We start from the raw sequence: 24549 nt of genomic DNA, 5'->3' as shown, positions 1-24549 counted from the left end.
TTTGAAAGGCCTGATGAAGGTCTAGTCTGAAATGTTGCAATTAAATATAAATTCTGCAAGTCAGATAGCATGCTGGAGTGTGTTTGTGAAACATTGGTGTGAGGGTTTCTGTTTCTGTGTTTCAAGACTGTTCTTCATGCTTGTGGGCATGTTCGATCCCGATTTGTGTTTTTGTTGTGTTTGGGTGGGTATGACTGTAATGGGGACTTGAAACCTGCTTAAAGGAAATTAATATTAGTCAGGGTTCAGGGTGCTGCTGTTCTTGTAGATGTAAAGGCAATTTTTTTTTAAATCCTCTTTGAGGATTCAAAACATGACTTTTAGATTATGTAATGTGGGTATTTCAGTAGAAGTGTGTATGTAAGTGTATGTGTGGTTTTTGTCTGAACAAGCTCAGCAGCAGAAAGTCCCTTCCTATATAACCGGTCTGACCTGTAGCATTATTCCACTCCATTTCAGTGTCTCATAATACACCCAGCTGGGATATGTTATTGCCAAAGTTATTTACTATAAATTTGTGAAATCATGCTCCATTTGTCCTTCCCTACGTCATTCCTGTTTATCCAAATTTAAACTCAGCAAGTGTGTTGGTGGGGACTTGAGTAAGTTTGGCGCCAAGATTGACGTCATTTGGATCAGTGGTACTTTTATTTTGACAAAATAAACTCACAGGCATGTTTCTTCTTTGACATTAATGCATTCCCAAGCTTTTCAGCCCAAAGTTTAACCCTCAATGAAGTGCCAAATCCTTACAGTAAACCTAACCTGTGAAAAATGAAGCGCACCCCATGATTCAACAGCTTGTAGAACCACCTTTAGCAGCAGTGACTTAAGTAATCGTTTTCAGCTTTCTCCACTCCCTCATCAGCAGCCAGGTCCAGGAAGAGGAAGATGGTGGAAAAAACAGAAACAAAACAAAGGGAGAATAAGTCCACCAATGCCAGAGAGACTGAAACAGTGCGTCTACCATGACGCTGTTCTGCCCTTTTGATGTGATGAGGTTACAAGAACTCAGAGACTAACCGAGAGCTCGAGACAATACAGGGAACAAAGGTTAATGGCCTGTAATGACACCAGAGGCACAGAGTACACGAGAAACAAAAGAAAACCTGGGAAGGGCCCTCGTTTTAGTTTGGACTCGTTTCAAAGCTGCAGGTTTATGTGTGGGAGATCTCTCTGTTTGAGCTGCTTCCCTTTTATCTGTGTGCATACATGTGTAAAAAGTAATCCGTGCAGCCTTTGCTCTCACAGCATTTTACAAAGTTCTGATTCTGGGACAGAATATAAGCTGGGCGGGGGGAGTGAGGAGGGGAAATCTCTTAAATATGCTGAACCCTTTTATTCTGGGATAATCAGCTGAAATAGTCTTAAGTTTTAAGGGATCAAGAACACGGTGCTCTGGGTCTTTTTGTTCCTAATATCTTGTTGCACGTGTTCTGAATGTTGTTTTCAAACATTGCTCTCCTTTTATGTGAGTGTGAGAGACGGTAAGAAAGATCACAAAAAAAGTCAGAGTTAACAAAGAAGGTTTATAACCATGGTGTGGTTTTAGGTTCCATCAAGCCAGCTAACACAAAGAAAACCTGTCTTCATCTTTTAAAGCACCTCAGTTTTCTGCACTTTATTTTACTTTCCCGTCTCTATTCACCCCACCAGCCCATCTTAAATCCTGAAACCTCTCCTAGCTATATCAAGTGTACTAATGGACAGATAGTTGGACCCAAGGTCTCCTAGCAAAAGCTTCCCTGAAGCAGACTTAGAGCTTGTGATTTATTACACCAACGCTACCTTCTCTGATTATTCCATAGGTCACCATATATTTAAGAAAACTGGACCCTTGTCCCGTTTTAATGTTTACCATGTCAGTGCGACCCACCTGGGCTTTGCTTTTGAATGTGGCTAAAAAAAACAAACAAACAAAAAAAACAAAACCCCCAAAATGTTCAGAAACAAGATGACGATGGTAGAGGTTACCTTTCAAATATATCTTATACTTTGATTTTTAGTGTTGAAACGACATCAGGAGCTCGCCTTACTGCTTCTATAGCAAAGCCAAAGATCTCCGACAGCTCTGGGTATAACTGGGTGTCCTTTTTTGCAGTTTGTGTGAAAGTAATCTGGAACAAATGGAAGACACAGCACATGCTCAGTTTCACATTCTTTATTTACTGGTGCCGTGGTGCGTTCAGGGACCTGGCATGGCCACCGGCAACTCCTACAGCAGGAACAACAGAGCTTTTTTTCATGAAGGAAAATATACTGAACATGAAGGGATTTAAAAAAAAAAAAAAAAAAAAGTGTGTTTTAGCTTTGAACATCAAAGCAAAGATAGTCACTCAACTCCAAAGAAAAAACAGCTTAAAACACATATCTGTCTATTAATTTTAAGCAGCCGCTTAACCAAAAAACACAACTCAGGTTTGGGATCAGTGTAGCTGGATAACAACATGTTAGCCAGGATAAGTTAAGTCAGAGTGGTTGTTTTCTTTTTTTATTAACTCTCGTGCATCACAGCCAGATTGTTTTCTTACTTTTTCAAAGCACACAATCCACAAATAGCTGCTTTTCGGGCCCCAAAACAAACAGTAAACGAACGTTTGGTGGCCGAAACACGCGTTCATTCAGTTGAGTGTCACAACAAGCTTGAAAGGAAAATAAATGTTTATATTAGCATCTTTTTAACAATCAGATTTTACTGACAAAAAAAATTCCCCCCCAACAGGGTGAAAATTATACAGATAATCTACACAAACCTTCATACGGTTGACTCAGACTCTATGAATATGTTATAAATAGGCAGAGTGAGGAGGGACGGGATAAAAGTATAAATATATGAAAATAAAGACAAATATAAGGTGACAAACAGACGCAGGAAGTCAAGTCTAGGTTTTTTTTTCAGTATTTTCTACTTATAATTTTTTAGATTCTCATGTTTGTGTTCAACAAATAGAATTAATAAGAACAGAGTAGCAGCGGCAGGTTTTTTAGTTTTTGAACGTTTAAATATTTTTTTGGGGCTCTGTTGTCCCCGCTGCAGGGGATGATGGGAGCTGACTGCAGGCCACCCGAACAGCTCGGCATCACACCGAGTTGGGAGGGGGAGGGAGAGCGGGACGGGGGTCATTTCACCGCAACCAAAACAGTCTTAACCACTAACATCATCTTCTTTTTAGCGGCAACTCTGACTGGCAACTTGCCCTTCGGAGCTGCTGCTTTTTACTCGGAATCTCTCAGGCTTACATTTTTTTAGTCGGAAAGATTTATTTTTCTCTTCCACGACAGTTTCCTGAAAACAGGAAGATGATGTTGGCGTCAAGGCGATTTTGGCAGACAGCTTCCTGTTTGGTCTCTAGGAGGCGCTGGCTGGCTGCAGAGGCGGGCAGGGGGAGGAGCTGCCTTCCTGTCGAGCTGGCAAAACTCCTCCTCCTCCGGCTATTGGCGTTTTTGCCCCTTCCTGGACGGCGGTGGTATTGGTGGTGGTGACGTCTTCGTTGTAGAGACGTTTAATGCCATCGTAAAAATCATCCACCTCCATCTCCTCCACCTGGACAGGGAGAGAGATATTTATTGATACAGCTACTGATTCCCATATTCTGCTTATTTTCAGCTCCATACTTTTATTCTAGGGTAGCTTTGCATGATTCAGAGTTCAGAATAAGCCTCTTTTGTTCCTAGCTGAGTCGCCCAGTTCAGCCTCTGTTTGAAGCAGCCTCATTTAACTGCATTTCATCCCCTTCGAACTAACTTGTCTGAGTAATTCACCCTAGCAATTATAATATTTGAACATTAGGTGGGTGGAGCTTCTGTGCCTATGAGGACCAGAGTGAGGCTTCCCTTCTGTCTGACATCACCAAGAGGAGAAAAAAAAGTGTAACAGTGCATATATGACAGGAAACAGAGGAAATAACAACAGGTCCAGCCTAATATCAAATGTGAGAAGAAAATAGAGTCACCTTGCGTTTGGTCGAGGCCTTGCAGCGCAGTGTGACCTTCTGCAGGTGATTAAGATGGCGGAGGTGTTTGGGGGGAGAAAGCAGGGCTGGGATACTGCTGTCTGCAGAGGAGGAGGAGGAGGAGGAGGAGGAGATGACACTCAAGGGCTGCTGGCTCTCCTCCTCTTCCCCACCACCAGCAGTAGACTGTGGGTGGGGAGAGGTGACATGGTCCCTGGAAGACTCGGTGGTGGAGGTGATGGTCCCTACAAAGGAGGACATCACAAATACAGCTCACGCCCTCTGATGCTAACACTTGCTTTATGAATATAAAATGTGGCTTACTAAGAAAACTACTTCTTTTTTTTTTCCTCAGTGGCAAAACACTTTCACAGGTCCGAGTTGGTGACTGGCTCAGTAGCATAATGTGCTTCAAGAAAGATTTCAGACACTGTCCTCCAGCAAAATCTGATAAGCAGCTCTGATGTAGAAGTCAAACATACCCAGTGTGCAGCAGGGTGGTGTAGGCTGCGGGGGCTGGTAGATGTACACGGTGTTCGGAGGCAGGGGAGCTCTCAGTGTGGAAAGACTACGAGCCACCAGCTCACGGCTGCGAATCAGCTCAGAGCTGTCGATCTAAGGAACAGAGAGAGAGAGACTTATCTTTACACAAGCTCTGCAGCCCTGAGCTGATGTGATGGACAGAAGCATGTGTGCTCGCCTTTAACTAGTAAAATTCAGTTTGATCACCGCAGCTTGTAAAATAGTCTTAACTTCTAGTGGAATCGTTCATGTTTGTGTTCACAATTTTTCATCCTCCTGCTACACAAAATCAACATTTTCTCATTTTAAAGGGTGAAAAAGTCCATACGTGGACAGGCTGCCATTGTTTGAGACATACGTGTCGTCATCTTTAATCTGTTCCCCGTTTAGGTTTGGTCAAAAATGACTTTATGCTTTGGCTTAAACTGCAGTGGTTGCCAATTTCTTTGTGGCCAAAGTGACGCATCGCTGCTTTATGTGGACAAAATACTACAGACATGAAACGAAACTAAAAGTGTCTTGTTATGAAAAAAAAAAAAAAGTGATAATTTATCTTTATCTGTACACACACAGATTATGAGGACGCAGCTGCTTCTGAATGGCTGTCATGTGACCTGTGCTTTGTCGCTGATGGTCAGTTGACAGCAGCGATCGTGGCTCAAGAGTTGGGCGTTCGTCTTGTAATTGGAAGGTTGCCAGTTCGAGCCCCGGCTCCGACAGTCTCGGTCGTTGTGTCCTTGGGCAAGACACTTCACCTGTTGCCCACTGGTGGTGGTCAGAGGGCCCGGTGGCGCCAGTGTCCGGCAGCCTCGCCTCTGTCAGTGCGCCCCAGGGTGGCTGTGGCTATAATGTAGCTTGCCATCACCAGTGTGTGAATGGGTAGATGATTGTGTATAGTGTAAAGCGCTTTGGGGTCCTTAGGACCAAGTAAAGCGCTATACAAATACAGAGCATTTACCATTTTACCATTTATAGCAGACATACCAGGCTCCTGTTGCCTGGTATATTTACTGCCACACATCAAAAAGCAAAATCCAGTGCTCTCATTGGTAGTCACTTCAATTGTTCGCCTGGACATTCAGAAAACTTAAGGCTCGCCCACTGCACACCTCCAGGAATCTTTTCAAATGACGGTGCTTGACGCCACTGGGGATCACTTCCTGTGTGGACACCACTTACGCTCTGCCACTTATCTCATCAAAAGTAAGAAGAAGTAAAATTTATTTACGTATTCCAGTTAAAATCCCTTTATCCTACTTCAATAAGCATGTTACACGCCAATATAACGATAAAAACAATAACAATAAAAACCCTGAAAACCATAAATTTCCCATTTCCCTACAGTTCTACTCTGATGAGCCATAAAGTAAAGAATGAGGTAAAAACAAAGAGAAGGCTCTTCCACAAATCTGTGTTTAATATGAGTGAGGTGACCGCGGGTGCCCTTTGTCTGACAACAGAGCTCTCCTCCTGAAAGTCATGATGCTCAGTATAGAAACTGTTGCATTAGTTCCTCTCGTTTTTCCTCATAGTACTTCTTCCCTTTCTGCTGCAGTCATGCTGCAGGTGTAGCGCCCTCTGCTGGTATTTGTTTGCTCTTTTTTCCTCTCTGTCAGCCTGTTTGTCTTCCTGTCATCCAGAGTGAGTCATTGAAAAATAAATGACAAAACTAATTTAAGAAAAAACAAACAAACAAACAAACAAGCAAAAACAGAAAAAAAACCCCAACATAATTTGTTGGGGGTTTTTTTGTTGTTGTTTTTTTTTTTAAAATGCTAACAGGAACTTGGAAAGGAACTCAATGAACTTGATAAAACTTGAGGACCACAGTTTCCTTTTTGTTCAGCAGTTTAAAGTTCTACTTTCTTAAATGAGGTAAATGGTTTTACATCTGCAGCTGGTGCTTGGCTAAAGCCTCAAATGTCTTTCTTTGCCTATAGTTATTGGTCGTTTTTACTTAGGATGACAAAAACCAATCAGATTCCAGGTTTTTTATCATGCCACACCAGAGAAATATTGCACAATGTGTGTGTGTGCTTGTTTTTTTTTTACTGAACTACTGAACAGAATATAGAGGAACAAGCCTAACAGCTTTTACTTCCCCTCGCTGCTCTCTGACACATCTTGTATATTAAACATGGCTGCCCATCAGTGTAGACTTATAATGACATTGGAAAGCTACAGTCAAATCCCAATCCTACAAAGAAGTTGTTCTAAAGAGGTCACACGAACGCCTGAAGTCTTCAGAGATAAACCGAACTATGACAGAGCTCCAAAAACTGACAGACTGATACCTGCGCCTTCCTCAGCAGCTCGATAGTGAGAGCCAGCCAGTCAGGACAGCAGTTCTCCAGCTCCAGGGTAAAGAGGGCCAAGGCCAGCATGGATCCTCTGAGCTATGGAAACACATGAGGGACAAACGTGCTCAAAAACCAAGCTCAAGTTAAGCTTACAAAATGACACATTAAATAAAAAGAGAAGTGAGTGAAAGTGGAAATGTTAAAGGTTTGTTAAAGGTTTGGTGCCATTAAATTGGTCTGGAGTCACAGCTTGTAACAGCAAATGTGTTTTATAAACACACTTTTGATAAATGACTGTGGTATGCTCTGTTTCCTATGATAAAGATTATTTTTGGTAAGTGTGGCAAGTTTGTGACCTGGTTCTTGCTCTGTAGGTTCTAGTCAGAGTGACCCTAGAGCTCACAGCAAATATTCAGAGCAGAAAAGAGCATCCATTGCAGCAGGACAAGATCAGATCTACACACCAGCAACCTGGCCAGTGAGCAAGCCAGCAGGGAAAACATGTGACACTAGCCTGTTAGCAAAATAGTAGTAGGGGCTTTCCACTGTGGCGCGACTATAAGCGGTTATATTTATTGATTATTAACCCTTCAAAGACTCACTCTTAGCCAAGACAGGCCCTGACATTGAGGTCATAACACTGCATATATACATAAATATCATAATTTTATTATTTATTGTGTTATCTTAATATTTAAATGAAAAGTGGTATGAAAGGCTCCGTGCTGAAGGCATAATATCTTCAATCTGTAAAGTAAGAAATACTGAGTGTGTGTGTACCTGCATGAGTGTGTGGTCAGCCAGACAGTGGTAGAGTTGCTGAGTGAGCAGGGCGAGGTGCTGAGAGCGGTTAAGTCCCAACATGGAATCCAAGAACCCGGAGCGACACGACAGCACCATCGCGTGGAACTGGAGAGGAAGGAGAGGAAAAATTAATTGATCTGAATGAAGAAAAGAGAATCTGTGAAATTAACGGCAGACTGATTTGAATTGGAAGCAACAACAGCACAAAAAAGCACTTCTAAAAAACTGGATTTAAGTGCATTAAAATAAAAACAGAAAGAAAACCGCAGGAATTTCTTTTTGCCCCCAGGTGTCACCAGCTGACTTTAATCACTTTAAAAAGTAATAATGTGTAAGCATTTGTGCTTGTGTGTGATTAGACGTACAATGTGCAGAAAGTCCAGCGCTGTGGCGGTGTGCAGGTCCCAGTTCAGTTTGTCCAAGATGATCCTCTCCATCCTCAGGATCTCTGAGGGAGAACAGCCGCACCCGCTGGAGGCGGCGAGCTCCTTCAGTGATGGCACACACTGGCAAACACACACACGGAGTCAGCTCTAACTGTCCTGATGCACTGCCTACAATCTAGTGTGTGTGTGTATTCACCTCATCCTCCTCACAGGTCTTGGCAGCCAGGAAGAAGCAGGCGATAGCAATGCAGCGCAGGTACTTTGGACGGGCCTGACAACAGTTAACATGATTAATCAGTTACGTATAATTTAAGGATTATATGTTTAATCAATCTGAAAAACCTTTCACCATCTACTCTCCGGGTTCACTTTTAGCTACTATTCTGGTTCTTCCAGGAGAATATCAGAGTGTTCCCAAACCAGCCGAGAGACTTAAGGGCCTCATTCATGAATGTGTGCTTAACCATATGTATGAGTGTTTTGCACACAAATCTGTGATTCATCAACATTTTGTTACCTGAATTTGTTTTTTACTTTACCTTGTTTGCAAGGTCAGTCCCGTCTTACAGAGTTTTCACACATCTTTAAAGTCATTCTACTGCTGCCACCACCAAAAATAACAAGAATAACTCTGGACTAGAAGAGTCAGGGAAACTACCAATCCTCTGACTGATCGATGAGCTGCCAGCCCTGTTTCATCAGAGGGGATTTCTGTATTGCTCTTAATCTGGTCCCTCACTCAGGACTGATTTTCCTTGGGAGACCCTATCAGGGGCAAACTGCCCCTGACATCATGGTTCCTGGGATCATTCGGGCAGGAACCCGAATGATCCTGCCCCTCCACTTCCAGTTTTTGCTTACCAGTTGGAAGGGACTGAAGTGAGAAAGGACAGGTGCACTGGTGCAGTGCACCATATGAGCAGTATACCAGTTGATTGTGGTGAAAGCAAATCTGTTAATTTGCCAGTCGAAGTACACTCCCGCCCTCACCTGTGGTCATCAGCTGTGAGTAGAGACAGAATGAAGGGGGGGGGGGGGGGCTGAGCTCCCAGAGATGGGCTGAGCCAGGCACAGAATAGAGCTAATACTCCTCTGGCTAACAGAAGCCATGTTTCTATCCAGTTGTTCAATCTATGGCCCTCTGCTTACTGTATCTGAGTCATTCCAGCTCCAAAGTATCCAAATGTATCTGCAAGTGAGGACAGGCCAAAATGTCCACGATTCCAAGGTCTAAAGCTACTCATGAAGATAGCCACAAGCACACACAGATACAGTGTTAGGTAGTGTTTGCGACCACAAATAAACAGAAACCAGCTCCTGATAAACCTCAGTGAGAAACTTCCTGTCTGTGTGGAGGGATACTGACGGGACAATTGGAGCTCACGCTTCCTGTTCCTGTATGAACACACACCGTCAGCTATGAGGCAGGAAATTTAAAGAAAAAACAAGAACATTCTGACATTGCCCCTCCTAACAAGCTGAGGTCTTGTCAGAAGACCTCTGTTCCCTTTACAGTCTGCTTCCTTTGTGTGGTCTTACACTTGAGCAGCAGATTTCAGCTCCCACACATAAAAAATCAGACATTTTCTAGTCCATCAGAGTAGACAAACAGCCAAATAAATGCTGTGTTTACAATAAAAAGATTGCACCTTAATGCAAATTAGGGAATATAGATTGTATCTAACATGATACATTTAATCTAGTCTAATGATTTCAAGTTCAGAGAGAAAACTGCGTAACACTAGGATCGTAGGATATTCATAGTATTTTCATATTCTGGAGTATCTGGAGGAAACCAGAATTACAGAGATGTTATCACTCTCATTCATGATTTTGGGCTACGTGAGGCCGCTGAGGAATAAAAAGGACTTTAATAAATGTTATGCGTTTTATAATAGTGGCAGTCTGAACATCAAGGCCTACATTCACTCTGTTGTTAATAAGATGACCTTCATTGGTGGCAGAGTCCGATGTTTATCTGCTGTATCTCATATCTGAGTTTCAGTATCCTGATAAAGGTCTAAGACTGACAAACGTTTGATTGTAGTGAAGATTTCTTTAGAACAAATGAAACTAAACCACAATGAAGAAAAAGAAATGTCTGTCATTTGATATATGCTTACAGGAAAACACCATCAACGCAAGCCTTAAAAATGACTTTACACTTTTAGTTTTTTCCCCAGAAATGTGTATTCCCCAATTGCCTGATGAGTGGTTGCTGGAGGCTGTTGTTAGGTGCACCAAAAACACAATGCCAATTGCTTTGGTCATTTGCAGACTACTGTGCTTGCAGAGTTCTGGCAACAGCAAGACATAACTTTTACTCTGAAGGCAAATTAATGCTAAATCAATGGTTTGGAAATGATTTTGTTTGATGGTTAAATTTTTTCCTTTTGTAGTCGTCAACTGTCTGCGAGCTCCCTAAACTGGCAGCTAGCCATCAAACCTTTGACAAGCCCAGTCTTAGACAGGCTCTAAAACCATCAAGTGTTCTTGCAGGAATGATTAGTTAGTTAGGCAAACATAGCCTGCTTTGTAGCATAAGTTGCCATGGTGATGGCACGAAGTGAAGTAAACGATGTAAGTGAAGTGAATGGCTCTGAAATCTTAAACCCTCCCTTAAACACACATTTTTCATTCACTTACTGTCTGTTTATTATGAGTTCTATTACATTTACTTTTTAAAAGATTCCCTACACTCAGATTTTCTGATTGGAGGTTTAGGCTGCTCTCTGCAAACCCTCACATGCTAACAGCAGGATTTACAGCACACCTGTTGCTCTCTACATACCTTGATGGGAGCGAGAAAGCGATCCAGGATGCTGACAGCTAACACCAGCGTCTCTGGGTACAGCTGCAGCCTGCCATGGACCTCCGTCAGCCAGCGCACCGCCTCGTCCCGCTGGGCCGGGGAGATGTCTGTATCCTGCAGACAACAAAAAAACCAAAACATTAAGACTGACTCAAGGGTTCGATGTCATTCATTATTCCCTACAACAAAGTATGACACTGTGCAATTTTTATTTATATATTTTCATATTATTTAGAATTTTTTAAAACTTGTTTATTTTATGTTTTGAAAGCTACTTAAATGTGTTGTATTTAATAATAACTATTAGTAGTCATCTTCCATTACCATTTCTACAGCGCAGTCCTGCAGAAACACTGAGGTTTAAGCCCAGCGTTATACCCAACACTGAACTATTTGTGGAACAAAGTTGGAAAAAACAAACAAACAAAGAAACTGGAAATCTTGCAGAGCCTTTTTTTCCCTCAAAGACTTCCTCGACAGGGCAAAATGGGGTTAGACAGCAAACTGGAATCTGATTTCAGGTATTTCAGGACAAACTTGAGGCTTCTGCGACTGACACACTTCCACTGAAGGGCCAAACAGGATCCTAAATCAGCTTGGCAGGCGGATTAGACTTGCCAGCAGATCTGCCTCAAAAACATTCCAAGAATTCCTTCTGTAAAGCATCTGAGAACTGAAAGAATTCACCAGCTGACGCACCCTTCTCACAAGTTTGTAACACTAAGATAAAATGGGTTTATATGCCATGCACAGGCTTTCTGTTTGGAAACTCCACTGGATTTTTAATTTGTTAGTTGGTTGAATGGTTCAACATTCAACCATTTAACAGCATTTATGATATAATTACTGCAGAATGAAAATAACCCTGCAACAAAATCTGTTAAAGCATGACGACACACTGCAAAACCCATGTGCACAATAATAAACTGTACAATATATATATGTCTACTGAGCCACTTATTCGACCTTTGCTGTGCTTTTTTTAAACAAGCCATCTCCTTGTTTTATTATTCTGCAGTACAATGAATTTACTGGACTAATTTGCTGCTTTTTCAGCCCCTTTATTGTATTATATTTGGCTACAGTGGTTTAATTTAGTCTTTCCTGCAATTCCGTGTTGTCATATTTCATTTTATGGAGCTCCTTGACTTTATTTAAGCTATTAAAGTTTTTGTTGCTGTAACAAAGAAATGTAACGACTTTTGGGAAAAACAAAGCGCATCCTTATTATAAACGAGTAGAAAATGTGACAACTGCAGGTCTGACATATAAAACCAGGTGAAAAACTGCTTTAAATGAAGATAAAAGAGAAATAATGTTTCAAAAGATGGATTTTTTTTTTTAGCCAAATCCTACTATCATACGGTGACCATATTTTGATTTCCAAAAAAGAGGACACTTGGTGCAGTCATGAAGAACTTTAACAATAGTGTTTGCTTAAAAAAACTTTTACATATTTAAACGATGCCTTCTCTGTGCGGTTAATGAATGGGGAAATAAAAAAAAAAGTCATATAGGCTTTTACAAGTCATCAAGTGCAAAAAAAAAAAAAAAGAGGACGATTGGTCACCCTATACCAGAGGTGGGCAACTCCAGGCCTCGAAAGCTGGTGTCCTGCAGGTTTTAGGTGTCTTTGATCCAACACAGCGGATTTAAATGGCTAAGTTACCTCCTCAACATGTCTTGTAGTTCTCCAGAGGCCTGGTAATGAACTAATCATTTGATTCAGGTGTGTTGGCCCAGGGTAGCATCTAAAACCTGCAGGACACCAGCCCTCAAGGCCTGGAGTTGCCCACCCCTTCCCTATACTATCATTAACAAGTAGAGATTTTTTTTCCCACCCATCCATCTATTCTTTGCTACACTCGTCAACTGTTCATCCTCTTGTGTTGTTGAGCATCAGCTGCCTTAATGTTGTTTCATATTCAGTGTTACCAGCTTGTCCCCTTGGCTTTCTGTGTGTGGACAATTATTAATATGTATTACCAAACTTTTTAACTATCACTCTACAGGGCCGAACCCTAACACAAATTCTGACCATTTAAAAACTCTAAAACAGAGTCTTAACCCCTAAACAGGCATTTTGACACCTGAAAGTTTAATCACTCTGATGAACTAAAAGTTACATTGGTTCATAAAAGAGAATTGGACACATTTGATCTAACCTTTCCTCTTTGGTGACAAAACACAGATTACAAAGCACAATATAATTTTAGTTTATAGTTCAGAGCTTTTTACTCCTGTCGCACAAAGATTTAGTTTTACTAAAGGTTTTGAGATTGCTACAGTGCTTAAACCATCAAACGGCACTAAAAACCTCAACAGCAGCAAGTTTCTACAAAAACAATGACCCTGTTAACACCCAAACATCAGCAGGACTCATTACAGTCAGGCATCTGTGCATCAGACATGAGCCAAAAGTTCATTTGTGTGCGAAAGTGGTTTGACAAAGGTGGTAATTACATTTCAAAGCTGCCATTAGCTCCAAATTACCAGACACTGTAACTACATGTAATAGTCAGTTATGTGCTAAAACTAACACTAACCTAAAGGGGACATTTTATATATTCCTGTATTCTACTAAAGTGGAGTAGTTCAAAATAACTTTTGTCTCTCTTACCGCTAGAGTACTTTAGTTCATCTTCTATCTAAAACATTGTTCTGCATACAGGGTCAAACGATGTGTCCAAACAACAGTCGGAGGTTCTGAAACGGGACTTTACTGGATTATTAAATACTGTAAACTCTCTGAATGCAGCTGCATTCATCAGTGGACCTGTACCGCCGGTCAGAGGAGGAGACGAGAGATTCAGCAGGTTGTTTACACTGAATAAATGGCTTATATCAGCATGTGCTGACCACTCAGTGCATTTTATCGACAACTTTAATATTTTTTGGGAACGCAGGCATCTGTTCAAAGCAAATGGATTTAATTTTAACAAGTCAGGGGTGAAACTGTTCACCTCCAACTTGTTTTATTCCATACGTCATCCATCTGTGCTTGGTGCCAAGGCTGAGATAAACGAGGAGTTATCTCATAAAGAGGAACAAACAGTACTCCAAGAACAGACAAAGCCCAGCAGAAACCTTGAGGAGGAGCTCCATTTGCCCCCACCCGGGAAGAGCCTCAGAAAGGAGAGACATCTAAGGCAAGAAGAGGGGTCCCTATTTGCCTCCAACTCTCTCAACAACACCAACGACCAGGACAAGGGACCACGACCTTCCCCAGTCCCCCAAACCCCTGACAGGCCATCACCCTCCTCCCCCTCCCTTTCTCCCTCCTCCCCACACCTGAAATTCACTGAGGAGATGATGGAGCGGGTCAATGCTGGGCTCAGATCTACCCCCCGTCCCAATCCCTTTTTGTCCCCCATAAACCCCCCACCAGAGCGGCCAAAGGTTCGCCATCGAGCCCCACCCTCAACAGAGCAATCGAAGTCACATTGCCCAGCCTCGCCCCCCTTAGTTCCTCTTCATGCCCTGTCTCCGCAGTCTGATGTGTGATGTGTGAAGGGTCCGGGCTGTGAGGATTATGGCAGTGGTGACTTTTCCCAGGAGAAGCTGGGACCCTGTTTACTAGAAGGTTTAAAATGTCTGTACTTTTAGGTGACAGGAGACATGTGGCCTGGTCAAAACACAGAGAGCTGCACTCTAAAAGATCTTTAAACATAGTAAACATACCTTGTGTGCCACAGACTGCTCCCAAACACGAGGGGACAAGTAATACCTCTAAAACACTTAAGTTGGCTTTAGTAAACGTTAGATCTTTAGCTGGGAAAACATTTTTAATTAATGATTTAATCACTGAGCACAGCCTTGACTTTATGTTTTTAACTGAAACTTGGTTGGACCAAAGTAACAGTGGAGCTGTTCTCATCGAGACGACCCCTCCTAACTACAGTTTTATCAGTGAGGTCAGGGCGAGCAGGAGAGGAGGAGGGGTTGCTGTCTTATTTAATGAATCATTTCAATGTAAGCAGCTATCTCCTGGAAGTTTTCAGTCTTTTGAATATGTGGCTTTACAGCTGAAGGCCCCATCCAAAGTTGTGTTTCTTAATGTTTACAGGCCTCCCAAATACTGCACAGACTTTTTTAATGACCTCAGTGAACTGCTGTCTGTGATCTGTGTTGATTTTGACTGTGTAATTATTGTTGGGGATTTTAACATCCATGTGGACAACCCTCAGGACAAAGGGACTAAAGACCTGAGTAACACTCTGGGCAACTTTGGGCTGACTCAGCATGTAACAGAGGCCACACATAATAGAGGACACACTCTTGACCTACTGATCTCCAAGGGCCTGAGCATTTCAAAGGTTACTGTGTCTGATGTGGGCCTGTCTGATCATTACTGTGTTTTCTTTAAAAGTAAAATCTCAGCCCACACAAATATATCAACAACAGTGATCACAAAACGGTGTATAACTGAACACAGTAGTGCAATTTTTAACCAGGTCTTCCCATTAACACCTGACCTGTCCAGAGGGTCAGTCAATGAGCTCGTCAATAGCTTCAATGCTAACATGTTAAATGTAATGGACACTATTGCTCCCATTAAGGTGAAGGTTATCTCTGGAAGGAAAAAGTCTCCATGGAGAAACTCCACACTAGTGAAAAATGAAAAAAGAGAGTGTAGGAAAGCTGAGCGCAGATGGAGAAAAACAAACCTCCAGGTTCATTATGACATTTATAAAGAGAAACTTCACAATTATAATTTACAACTGAGGAATGCAAGGAGGTCCTACTTCTCTGACATCATCACTAAAAACAGCCATAATGCTCGGGTCTTATTTTCTACAGTTGACAGGCTAACAAACCCTCCTGTGTCAGTGGCAGCTGAACTTCATTCAACCATGGCCTGCAATGACTTTGCCAAATTCTTCACAGAAAAAATCCAAAAAATTAGACAAGCAATTGGTACATCAACAGCAGATCCAGGATATGTACTGTGTCCACCAAAAAACTGTTTAAACACCATGAAACAGTTTCAACCTATTAACAGCAAAGACCTGGAGGACATCTTAGGTAAACTGAACTCCTCCTCTTGCTGTTTAGATGTCCTGCCAACAAGTTTTTTCAAAAAGGTCTCAAAGACTTTAGAGTCAGACCTGTTACAGATCGTCAACTTTTCTTTATTATCAGGTGTGTTTCCAGAACCACTAAAAACTGCTGTAATCAAACCTATACTGAAAAAGGACAATCTTGACAAGACACAAATGAACAACTACAGGCCGATCTCAAATCTCCCATTTTTAAGTAAGATCATTGAAAAAGCAGTTTCTCAACAGCTCAGTTACTTCTTAAAACAGAATAACTGCTACGATGCCTTCCAGTCAGGTTTTAGACAGAACCACAGCACTGAAACCGCTCTGACCAAAGTGTTTAATGACATATGTCTGAATACAGACAGTGGAAAAATGTCAGTCCTAGTTTTACTGGATCTCAGTGCAGCATTTGATACAGTTGACCACAACATATTACTCAAACGACTGGAGAACTGGACAGGTCTTTCAGGAACTGTACTAAACTGGTTCAAAACATACTTAGAAAACAGGAAATACTTTGTATCAATAGGTAACTTCACATCTGAGCAGACAAGTATCACATGTGGAGTTCCCCAAGGTTCCATCTTGGGACCCCTTCTGTTTAACATCTACATGCTCCCACTGGCACAGATTATAAACAACAACAAAATAAACTATCACAGCTATGCAGATGACACACAAATATATATCACAATGTCACCAGGAGACCGAGGCCCTGTACAGGCTCTTGGTAAATGCATTGAGGAAATCAATGACTGGTTGTGCCACAATTTTCTCCAGCTAAACAAAAACAAAACTGAGGTAATAGTCTTTGGCGCCAAAGAAAAACGATTACAGGTCACCAGAGAACGTCAATCTATACATCTAAAAACCACAAACCAGGCGAGAAATTTGGGTGTAGTGATGGATGCAGACCTAAACTTAGAAAAACACATTAAGACAATAACAAAGTCAGTTTACTATCACCTCAAGAATATTTCAAGGATAAAAGATCTGATGTCTCAACAGGACCTGGAAAAACTAGTCCATGCATTCATCTTTAGTAGGCTTGATTACTGTAACAGCATCTTTACAGGTCTACCTAAAAAAAATCAGTCAGACAACTACAGCTCATTCAGAACTCTGCTGCTCGAGTCCTCACTAAGACCAAAAAAGTGGACCACATCAGTCCAGCTCTGAGGTCTTTACACTGGCTGCCTGTCCGTCAGAGGATAGACTTTAAAGTTCTGATGCTGGTCTATAAAGCTCTGAATGGTTTAGGACCAAAATACATCAATGACCTCCTGACCCAGTATGAACCTTCCAGATCCCTCAGGTCATCTGGATCCGGTCTTTTATCAGTTCCCAGAGTCAGAACCAGACACGGAGAAGCTGCATTCAGCTTTTATGCTCCTTATATCTGGAACAAACTCCCAGAAAGCCTCAGATCAGCTGAAACACTCAGTTTATTTAAATCCAGGTTGAAAACTCACCTGTTCTCAGCTGCATTTGAATAAAGCACCAAATCCACACTTTTAAGCTTAAATTTCAAAACTTACATTTAACTACTGATTTTATCTACTGTTCTGATTTTATCTGTTTTGATTTTATATACTGTTTTGTTTGTTTGTTTGTTTGTTAATTAGTTAGTTTGTTTGCTTGTTTTAATCAATTTTAAATCATGCTTTTTATTTGTTCTTGTTTCTAATGTCTCTGTAAAGCACTTTGAATCACCTTGTGTTGAATTGTGCTATACAAATAAACTTGCCTTGCCTTGCCTAAAACGAACCATTTTAACTGGCTACCCTCGTCATCAAAAACAGCAAGTGGGAGGGGCTTCTGAGCCTCTATGATATCACAGAAAGCCAAGAGTAGAAAAAAACTTTCAAACAAAGCGTTCACAGCAATCTGAAGCCTGAGGTTTTGTCTCACAGGGATCACTTGTAGATATACTGATGTTCACTTCTGGAACTATAATCTATATGTATATGAAAATAAAGGACAGAGCACAATAGGTCCACTTTAAACCTGCTGGTGAATGTACTGGACTGGCCATTAAATGGTCAATTTTCAGAATGAACCATAATTTAAGATATTTTATTTTTATTTTGATGTTTCCGTGTTTAAATGAAATCCTATAACAAAACTTAAACATTTCTGATTCGTCACATAGCTTCTGTAAGTAAGTGGCTTACAGTTTCCAACACTGGACTTGCAGGAGAGGCCAAAGGTCAAAGCACAGCTGAATGCACCGGCCAATTAATCTGCAACGTGACACCATCTGGCCTCTCAGCTCTTGACTGTCCAAACTAAAAACAACTGGCCTACTTCCAGCTTGTTTGTACTGGCTGGACACAGAAGACAAGCTCAGTCAGAGACTAAGGGAAGTAACCCAGACACCAGCTTAAATTAACTTCTTTCATCTCTCTCTAACAATTCACTGGCTACATAGTCTCTGCAGTGTCTTCAGGGTAACTTTGGCCAGCCATCCCTTATCATTATTATCAGAGGGATGGTCAAGGCTTCCTGTAACTTCCTGCAGGGTGTGCCAGTCAAGTTAAGAAACTCATCAAATTTTCCAATCTAAAAATGCTTTTTACAAAAAATTACAAATGCCAAAAAGCTACACAACACAAGACTGTTAGCCCAGAAATTCACCACCAAGTCTGGATTCACTTTTATCCGAAATGACTAAAGATCTCCAAAAGGCATCTGTGAAGGTTCTCAGTCATCCAGGTCATCGTAGTCTAAGGAGCTTGGAAAGAAAAGCGTATGGACTTCTTTAAGTTGTTTGAAGACGTTTCACTTCTCATCCAAGAAGCTTCTTCACTTCCAGGGTCAAACGGTGGAGAGTCCCAGATTTAGTCCCAGATGTTTCATTGACTTTTTGCTTAGTGACTTTTGCTCGCTGTGACTGTAGTGTTTGAGCACTCTTGTTTTTACACCCTGATTAGACCGACTGCCTCCTTGACCTCTAACACTGGGCTCCACACCTGCAAACTGGGCTAAAGGCACTGATAAACATCATAACTATCTGTTACATCATTTGCTGGAGTTTACTGGCCTCTGTGTTATCAGCTCAGTACTACAAATGAGCTTGGCAGATGTCAAAATGAAGGTTTTTGTCAACCGGAAGTCACGGCCGCTCTCAGTCAGAATTTTTTTCTATTCAACTTTCACTTTTCCACATGATAAATGTCTGTTTGAGCCCCACTTCTTCATCTGCATTTATTTCGCCTTCTGGATGCCTGATGCAGACAGGGGAGATCTACCCCTCCCAACCCAAATTGGGAGGGGTAGCTCTAGAGGTGACTTTCTCCCTTTTACCCTTCCAAACTAAAATCCCTGCAGTATAAAATGACCTTTCAACACATGTTTCTAGCTTTTCCACACAGAGACAGTGGTTGACACACTAATTCTTGACCTTCTTCCGCATTTAAAATAAGACTCAGCCAGATGTTTCTCTAAATATAGCCCCAGTTAGTTGTTGTCTAACCCTAGCTCCCAGGATTTAGCTCCCAAAACATCTTGCTATCTCCAGAAAACTTCTGATGAGTCCTGTTAGCTCCCTTGAACTCCTTGTTGATGCAGCAGTAGGTGAATCTGAACTGCAAACCTTCAGTAGAAAAGTTCTATTTTATCCTTTTCTTTGCTACAAACTAAACGATAAAAAGGATGTTTCATGTTTATTGTGTTCTGTGCTTCTCTCATATAACCTAGTCTTTGTATTCTCGTATACATGGACTGTTAAATCATCTCAACTCAGCTACTGTTTTTCAATATGCTAGATAAATAAATAGGTACTTCAGCTCTAATCTGAAAACTTCTGGCCATGACGTGTGCCTGCTCCAGCGCACGTAACCATGGGACCATAAAAACACCTGAGTCACCTAATGCAGGTGATATTATGTGTGTTATCATGACTACCGCTGCATTGCTCTCTGGGTGTATTTGGACAATGGTATCAGCACTCAGCAGACAAAAAAGACAAAACCTTCTGTATTTACCAAACAGGGTGATACCTGAGAGAACACCTCCACCTTCAACAACAACAAAAACCTCCACCAGCTGGAAAACACAACAACCGAGACACGTGACAGGACTGAACTGAAAAATATGTTAGTAAGGAATCAAAATCCACCACAGCACCACACGGGGATTATTGACCCAGGTCATGACCCGAGACAGAGGAAAAAGGTCACCTGAACCTGTCAACCCAGCACAAGGTTCATGCTGCTTGTTTGAATAACCAATCCTATTTCACTAACTAGATAACGTGTTTTTGAAGAACATACCTGAACTAGTTGCTAGAGACATATGCCTAATATTTAGCTAAATAAGACTAAGATGACACTAATGCTAAACTTAGATTGGGCTTAAAGTAGAGAGGAAATACAAAAAAAACCCAGAATATATCTAAATTGAACTAAACTAGGTACAGCTCATGTTATAAAGGCATGTAGGAGGGTTATTCTTGACTAAAATAAATCTCCATTTTCTAAACATTTTCTTATTTTTGACCATCTGATAAACAGAACTGTGCAATATCCTAGGTAAGTGACATCATGTGAGAACGTGCACATACACTGGGCGAGACCACCTGAGGGTGTGATGAAACAACACCTCTGTGACGTCAAATAACGACATGTCGAGACGTTCCCAGTAAACGGGGCGAGACCAGCTGGGCCGAGTGACTGTTCAGTGACTCAACGCCATGTTTCTTCTGCCCTGCTGCTTTGTGATTACACAGTGTCTGTCTATGATAATGTCTGGGAGCAGACTACTCTCTGCAACTCCATTATCAACATGCTGATATGGCACCATTTGAGAGCCATAAAAAGAATGACAATCATTACATAATCAACAGAAATCAAGTCAGTTTTGTTGGACCTGTGTTGTCTCTGAAAATGTGAACTTTGAGTCGCCTAACACATTAAACCTGTCCGGTATTATTTGTCCAATATTTCAGTGCTGATATTTAAAGACCTTTCAGTGCCGACCCCTTGGCCTGCGCCTCTATAAATTGAACTGGTGCCAGCTCTTTTCAGTAGCCTCGTCTTAAATTCTTGGCTCTATATTTCAGTGTGTAGATGGAAACCCAAGCCTGTGCGAAAGATTACATAAGATGGCCAGTGAGGGCTGAGGCCTTGTGGCAGTAAAGCTCACTAAAGAACCTTTTAGGCAGCCTGTAAAACATTCAACTCTTTGTTTCCTTTAGGATGGATGGATTTACGGATACATATACTAGTTTCTCTTTGTCATTTACCTGCATCCTTAAGCTTCTCCCTCTCTATCTGCACGCCTCACTTACAGTTCTCCTGCTGCATGTGGGAAAGTTGTGTCATTTCACACTGCATTTGTGAATGAGTGGGTCCCAGAATAAGGAAAATGTGCTAATCAGGTGAGTTAGTGAGATAAAAAGGCAACAGATTACAAACACAGTTCTTGGAGGCAGTTGAATATTTACTTTGATTATTTTTGCCATATATCTCCGTTCCAGTGGTGGTTGTTCACATTAAAACTGACTGAAGATTAAAACAATGTTGTCAGCGTATGTAAAAAAACACATTCCAGTGGACCAAAGCTTGCGCTTCACACTATTTCGAAGTAATCTGTCTTTTAAAGAAGAAACACATTTTTTCCTTTTAAACAGCTGAGATGTAGCTATACACGTTTGCCTTCGTATGCACAGATTTGTGGATACTCTTCCACTCTCTATATCTGTGAGCCCCACTCACTCACGGTCTTCTCTTGCTGCATGGTGCTAACAATATATTTGTTGCACAGAATGGGAGAAGCTGGGAAAGGCAAGCCAAGAACCAAGAATCCCAGCCAAGCAATGATGCAAACAACCAATTTTTCCAGTATTTCCAATGTTTATTATCTCAGCTTCACTGTCTACAAATACCTCTCATAACTATGTGAGAAAAATGTAGTTTATTGAATTTTCTGATGTATAAACTGAAAATAGTTCATGAATCCCAAGCTAAAAACTATCGGATAGACGAGCCAACAATAACCCTCATTATTCTGCTTTAACTACCAAAAGCACCAGCTCTAATGGAAAACATGCTATTAAATATAAATTTGCTGTAGTGCAATTCCCGTACTGGTTTTTCCATGTCAAATCATAATAGTTAGCTATGTGAATACATCAGTTAAATAAACAAGGGTGACTTGAGGAAGCATCTCACCTGTGATGAAGGCTTCTTTGGCACGTAGACCTTCCACATCTTGGCTTCCCTAGAGGCGGCCTTTTCCAAAAGAAAAGACAGCCTCTGGCGTCCCCAGGGTTCGGTGAACTTCATTGTGTCCTCCCTGGGCTGAGCCTACCTCCCCACTGGATACAGCTACCTGTACAATTGGAGGGGCAGGATATCAGAACATTGCCACCAAGAGGGACTGCACCGGTGCTTTTATACTCACAAAACCACCTTTAAGATATAATTTTTAAGGACCACAAATGTGGTTTTCCAAAACATACGTCTTTATTTTTCAGTGAGGGATTAAAAACAAAGAAGTGACAACATTTACTGAAGGTGGCAAACACAGTCATGAGTCCGCCGTCTAGGCTTCTGGCTTCTTCAAAATTGAATAAATTGAACCCTGAGGAGCTGATGATTATATTCCACTTCTGTCTTACGTCACCTATTTCTTACTAAATGTATCTTGTTCCCTGCAGCTGTCCTAAATGTCCCTTTTATATGTGTACATCATTTTTAATGGATTCAGAAAGAGATTATTAATTATTAATGGTCATAACAATAAATTAAAAACAACTCAGAAAATATACTGTAAATTTACCACGGGAATCTCTAAAATGCATTATTTTCCCTGTGCTTTTGCTACTGTAATTTCTAAAGATTTTAATTTTTTCTGCAATTTATCAAGATTATTGTTTTCTGTAAATGTACCATTTTAATCTCTGAAAATATACACAATCTCTTTATTATGGCTCACTTTAATCTCTGGGTTAAAAAACAAATCTATAACTTTAGCATTCAATCTCTAAAAAGGTTCCGTTTTCCACCTGTACTATTACTAATATAATTTCAAACTACACGTAATTTTTTTGTCATTTTATTAATTTTATATCCGTTTTTTCCTGCAAATTTACTGCTTTAATCTATGAACATTTTTTACCCTCAGAAAACATACCAAGTTCCTGTAAATTTACCATTTTAATCTCTCAAAAATGGAGAACAATTTTTATCTAAATGTATTGTTTAACCCTCCGAAAATATAAACGTTCTAACCCTACATTTCCTGTAAGGCTGTGGATCAAATTCAGGGCCGTGGGTGTTTTTGGGGGGTACTGAAGCTCCTGGAGATGCTTAAACTTTGACCTTATCGATCTTAAACGTTAGCTTTGAACCTAGCTAACCGTAATCACATCAGTCACCGTCTAATCTATGACAAACTGAAATCAAACAATTTCTCATTTTATCGGGAAACTACCGTGAATATCCAACCGGGAAGTCCCTTTCACTTCGGAAGCACCTAGGCTTCAGGAGCAGGTGTATTACCGACCATTTCCTTATGATATAACCAAGGATCCGGCTATCTTCTGGAGCTGAGCTAATCTGACGTGGCTAGCTGTTCGCTAGCTGACGTAACATGCTATTACTTATATATTCGCTCTTGTTTAAAAACACAAACACAGTTGAAAATGTTGCTCGCTACTCTCCACTGTTGTGAAACAAAAACAGCTGCGGTGCGTAAAAGAGTCTCCAGACTGCGTTAACAACACAGCAGAGACATTTAAATGGCTGAGTCAGATCCAGTAAGTAGCCGGAGCCTGGAGCCTTACCTCCCCTGCGAAGCGGAGAAGACCGCAGTTGGGTTTCATCCGGTCCACTCGGTTCAAGGACGAGAGAAAAGGGTGAAAACGGGTACCCGCACTTCACTTTAGTCGTCCATCGTGATTCGGGATGAAAGGGGGTTGTTGTATATAAAATATATAAAAATAAAAGAACGGAATATAGACTGATACGTCTACTTCCGAGGAGGGGACTCGGGGGGGAAGAGCGAAACACAAAGTCTCCGCCCACCTCCACGCCGAACGGGAATGCAAAACAATCAAACCTTCAGCAGAGGGTCACGGTCATACTAATGATATATGTACCTTCAGGGGGAGTTTGTTTAACAGTTTACAGTGAACCTAGTGTACTCAAGACCATCTAAGATCACCTGTGAGATAGATTCAGCATAGCTTCTACATATGTAGATGCAACCCTGTTTAAAAACACAAACAGTACCACTTTATACGGAATAGGGAGCCAGTGCAAGGCTGCTGACACTGGAGAAATGTCATCTCTCTTTTTTGTCCAAGTCAGTAATCAGGCTGCAGCATTTTGCACTATTAATAGACTAGCAATAGATGATTGATTAACTCTAGTGTTAACTCAGTGCATTAAAGGAACAAAAGTAAACATAACTCTTTTCTATTAAATAAATAATAATAAAATTAAATTTAACAAAAAGATTTTAGTATGTGTTGTAACAAAAGTAGTTAAAGAGTCCAGTTTATCTGTTAACCCCTCAGTAAATAGTCAAGGGACAAACAATATCACCTGCAAAAAACGTTGTTTTCTTGTTTTTAATTAAAATATATATATAGAATATGCACTTTCTTACAAAACAGTGATTTCTAAGATTCACAGCTAAATGCAACTGTAAAAGATCTGCATGGCAATGACTCGAGAGGTTATGTTGACAAATAACTGGAGGTAGAGAGAGCATGTACAA

At 41.1% G+C, this 24549-nt stretch overlaps 1 protein-coding gene across 1 annotated transcript; it reads right to left on the bottom strand.

Annotated features, from left to right (window-relative positions):
- Positions 1–2145: 2145 nt before the first annotated feature.
- On the bottom strand, positions 2146–23846 carry ccni (cyclin I). Its single transcript, XM_040053393.1, has 10 exons — positions 23612–23846; positions 21996–22155; positions 10757–10891; positions 8162–8236; positions 7945–8085; positions 7556–7684; positions 6770–6871; positions 4436–4568; positions 3954–4198; positions 2146–3544 (listed from the first exon to the last, which is right to left on the bottom strand). The coding sequence occupies exons 2-10, from the start codon at positions 22107–22109 to the stop codon at positions 3350–3352; spliced, it is 1269 nt and encodes a 422-aa protein (XP_039909327.1). The 5' UTR covers positions 22110–22155; positions 23612–23846; the 3' UTR covers positions 2146–3349.
- Between the last annotated feature and the right edge of the window lie 703 nt (positions 23847–24549).

The sequence above is a fragment of the Simochromis diagramma genome, unplaced genomic scaffold, assembly GCF_900408965.1.
Source record: "Simochromis diagramma unplaced genomic scaffold, fSimDia1.1 OVJJ01000596.1, whole genome shotgun sequence".
NCBI lineage: Eukaryota > Metazoa > Chordata > Actinopteri > Cichliformes > Cichlidae > Simochromis > Simochromis diagramma.
Note: the sequence above shows the minus strand (reverse complement) of the source record. Positions and strands in the feature narration are given on the sequence as shown.

What these genes read in the sequence shown, in the direction of transcription:
- ccni (XM_040053393.1), bottom strand. Translation starts at nt 22,109, where the DNA reads ATGAAGTTCACCGAACCCTGGGGACGCCAGAGGCTGTCTTTTCTTTTG. An exon ending in CAAAGAAGCCTTCATCACAG is followed by an intron (nt 10,892 to 21,995) that starts GTGAGATGCTTC and finishes TGTTGTCTGCAG; the next exon opens with GATACAGACATCTCCCCGGC. An exon ending in ACCACCCTGCTGCACACTGG is followed by an intron (nt 4,199 to 4,435) that starts GTATGTTTGACT and finishes CCTCCTTTGTAG; the next exon opens with GGACCATCACCTCCACCACC.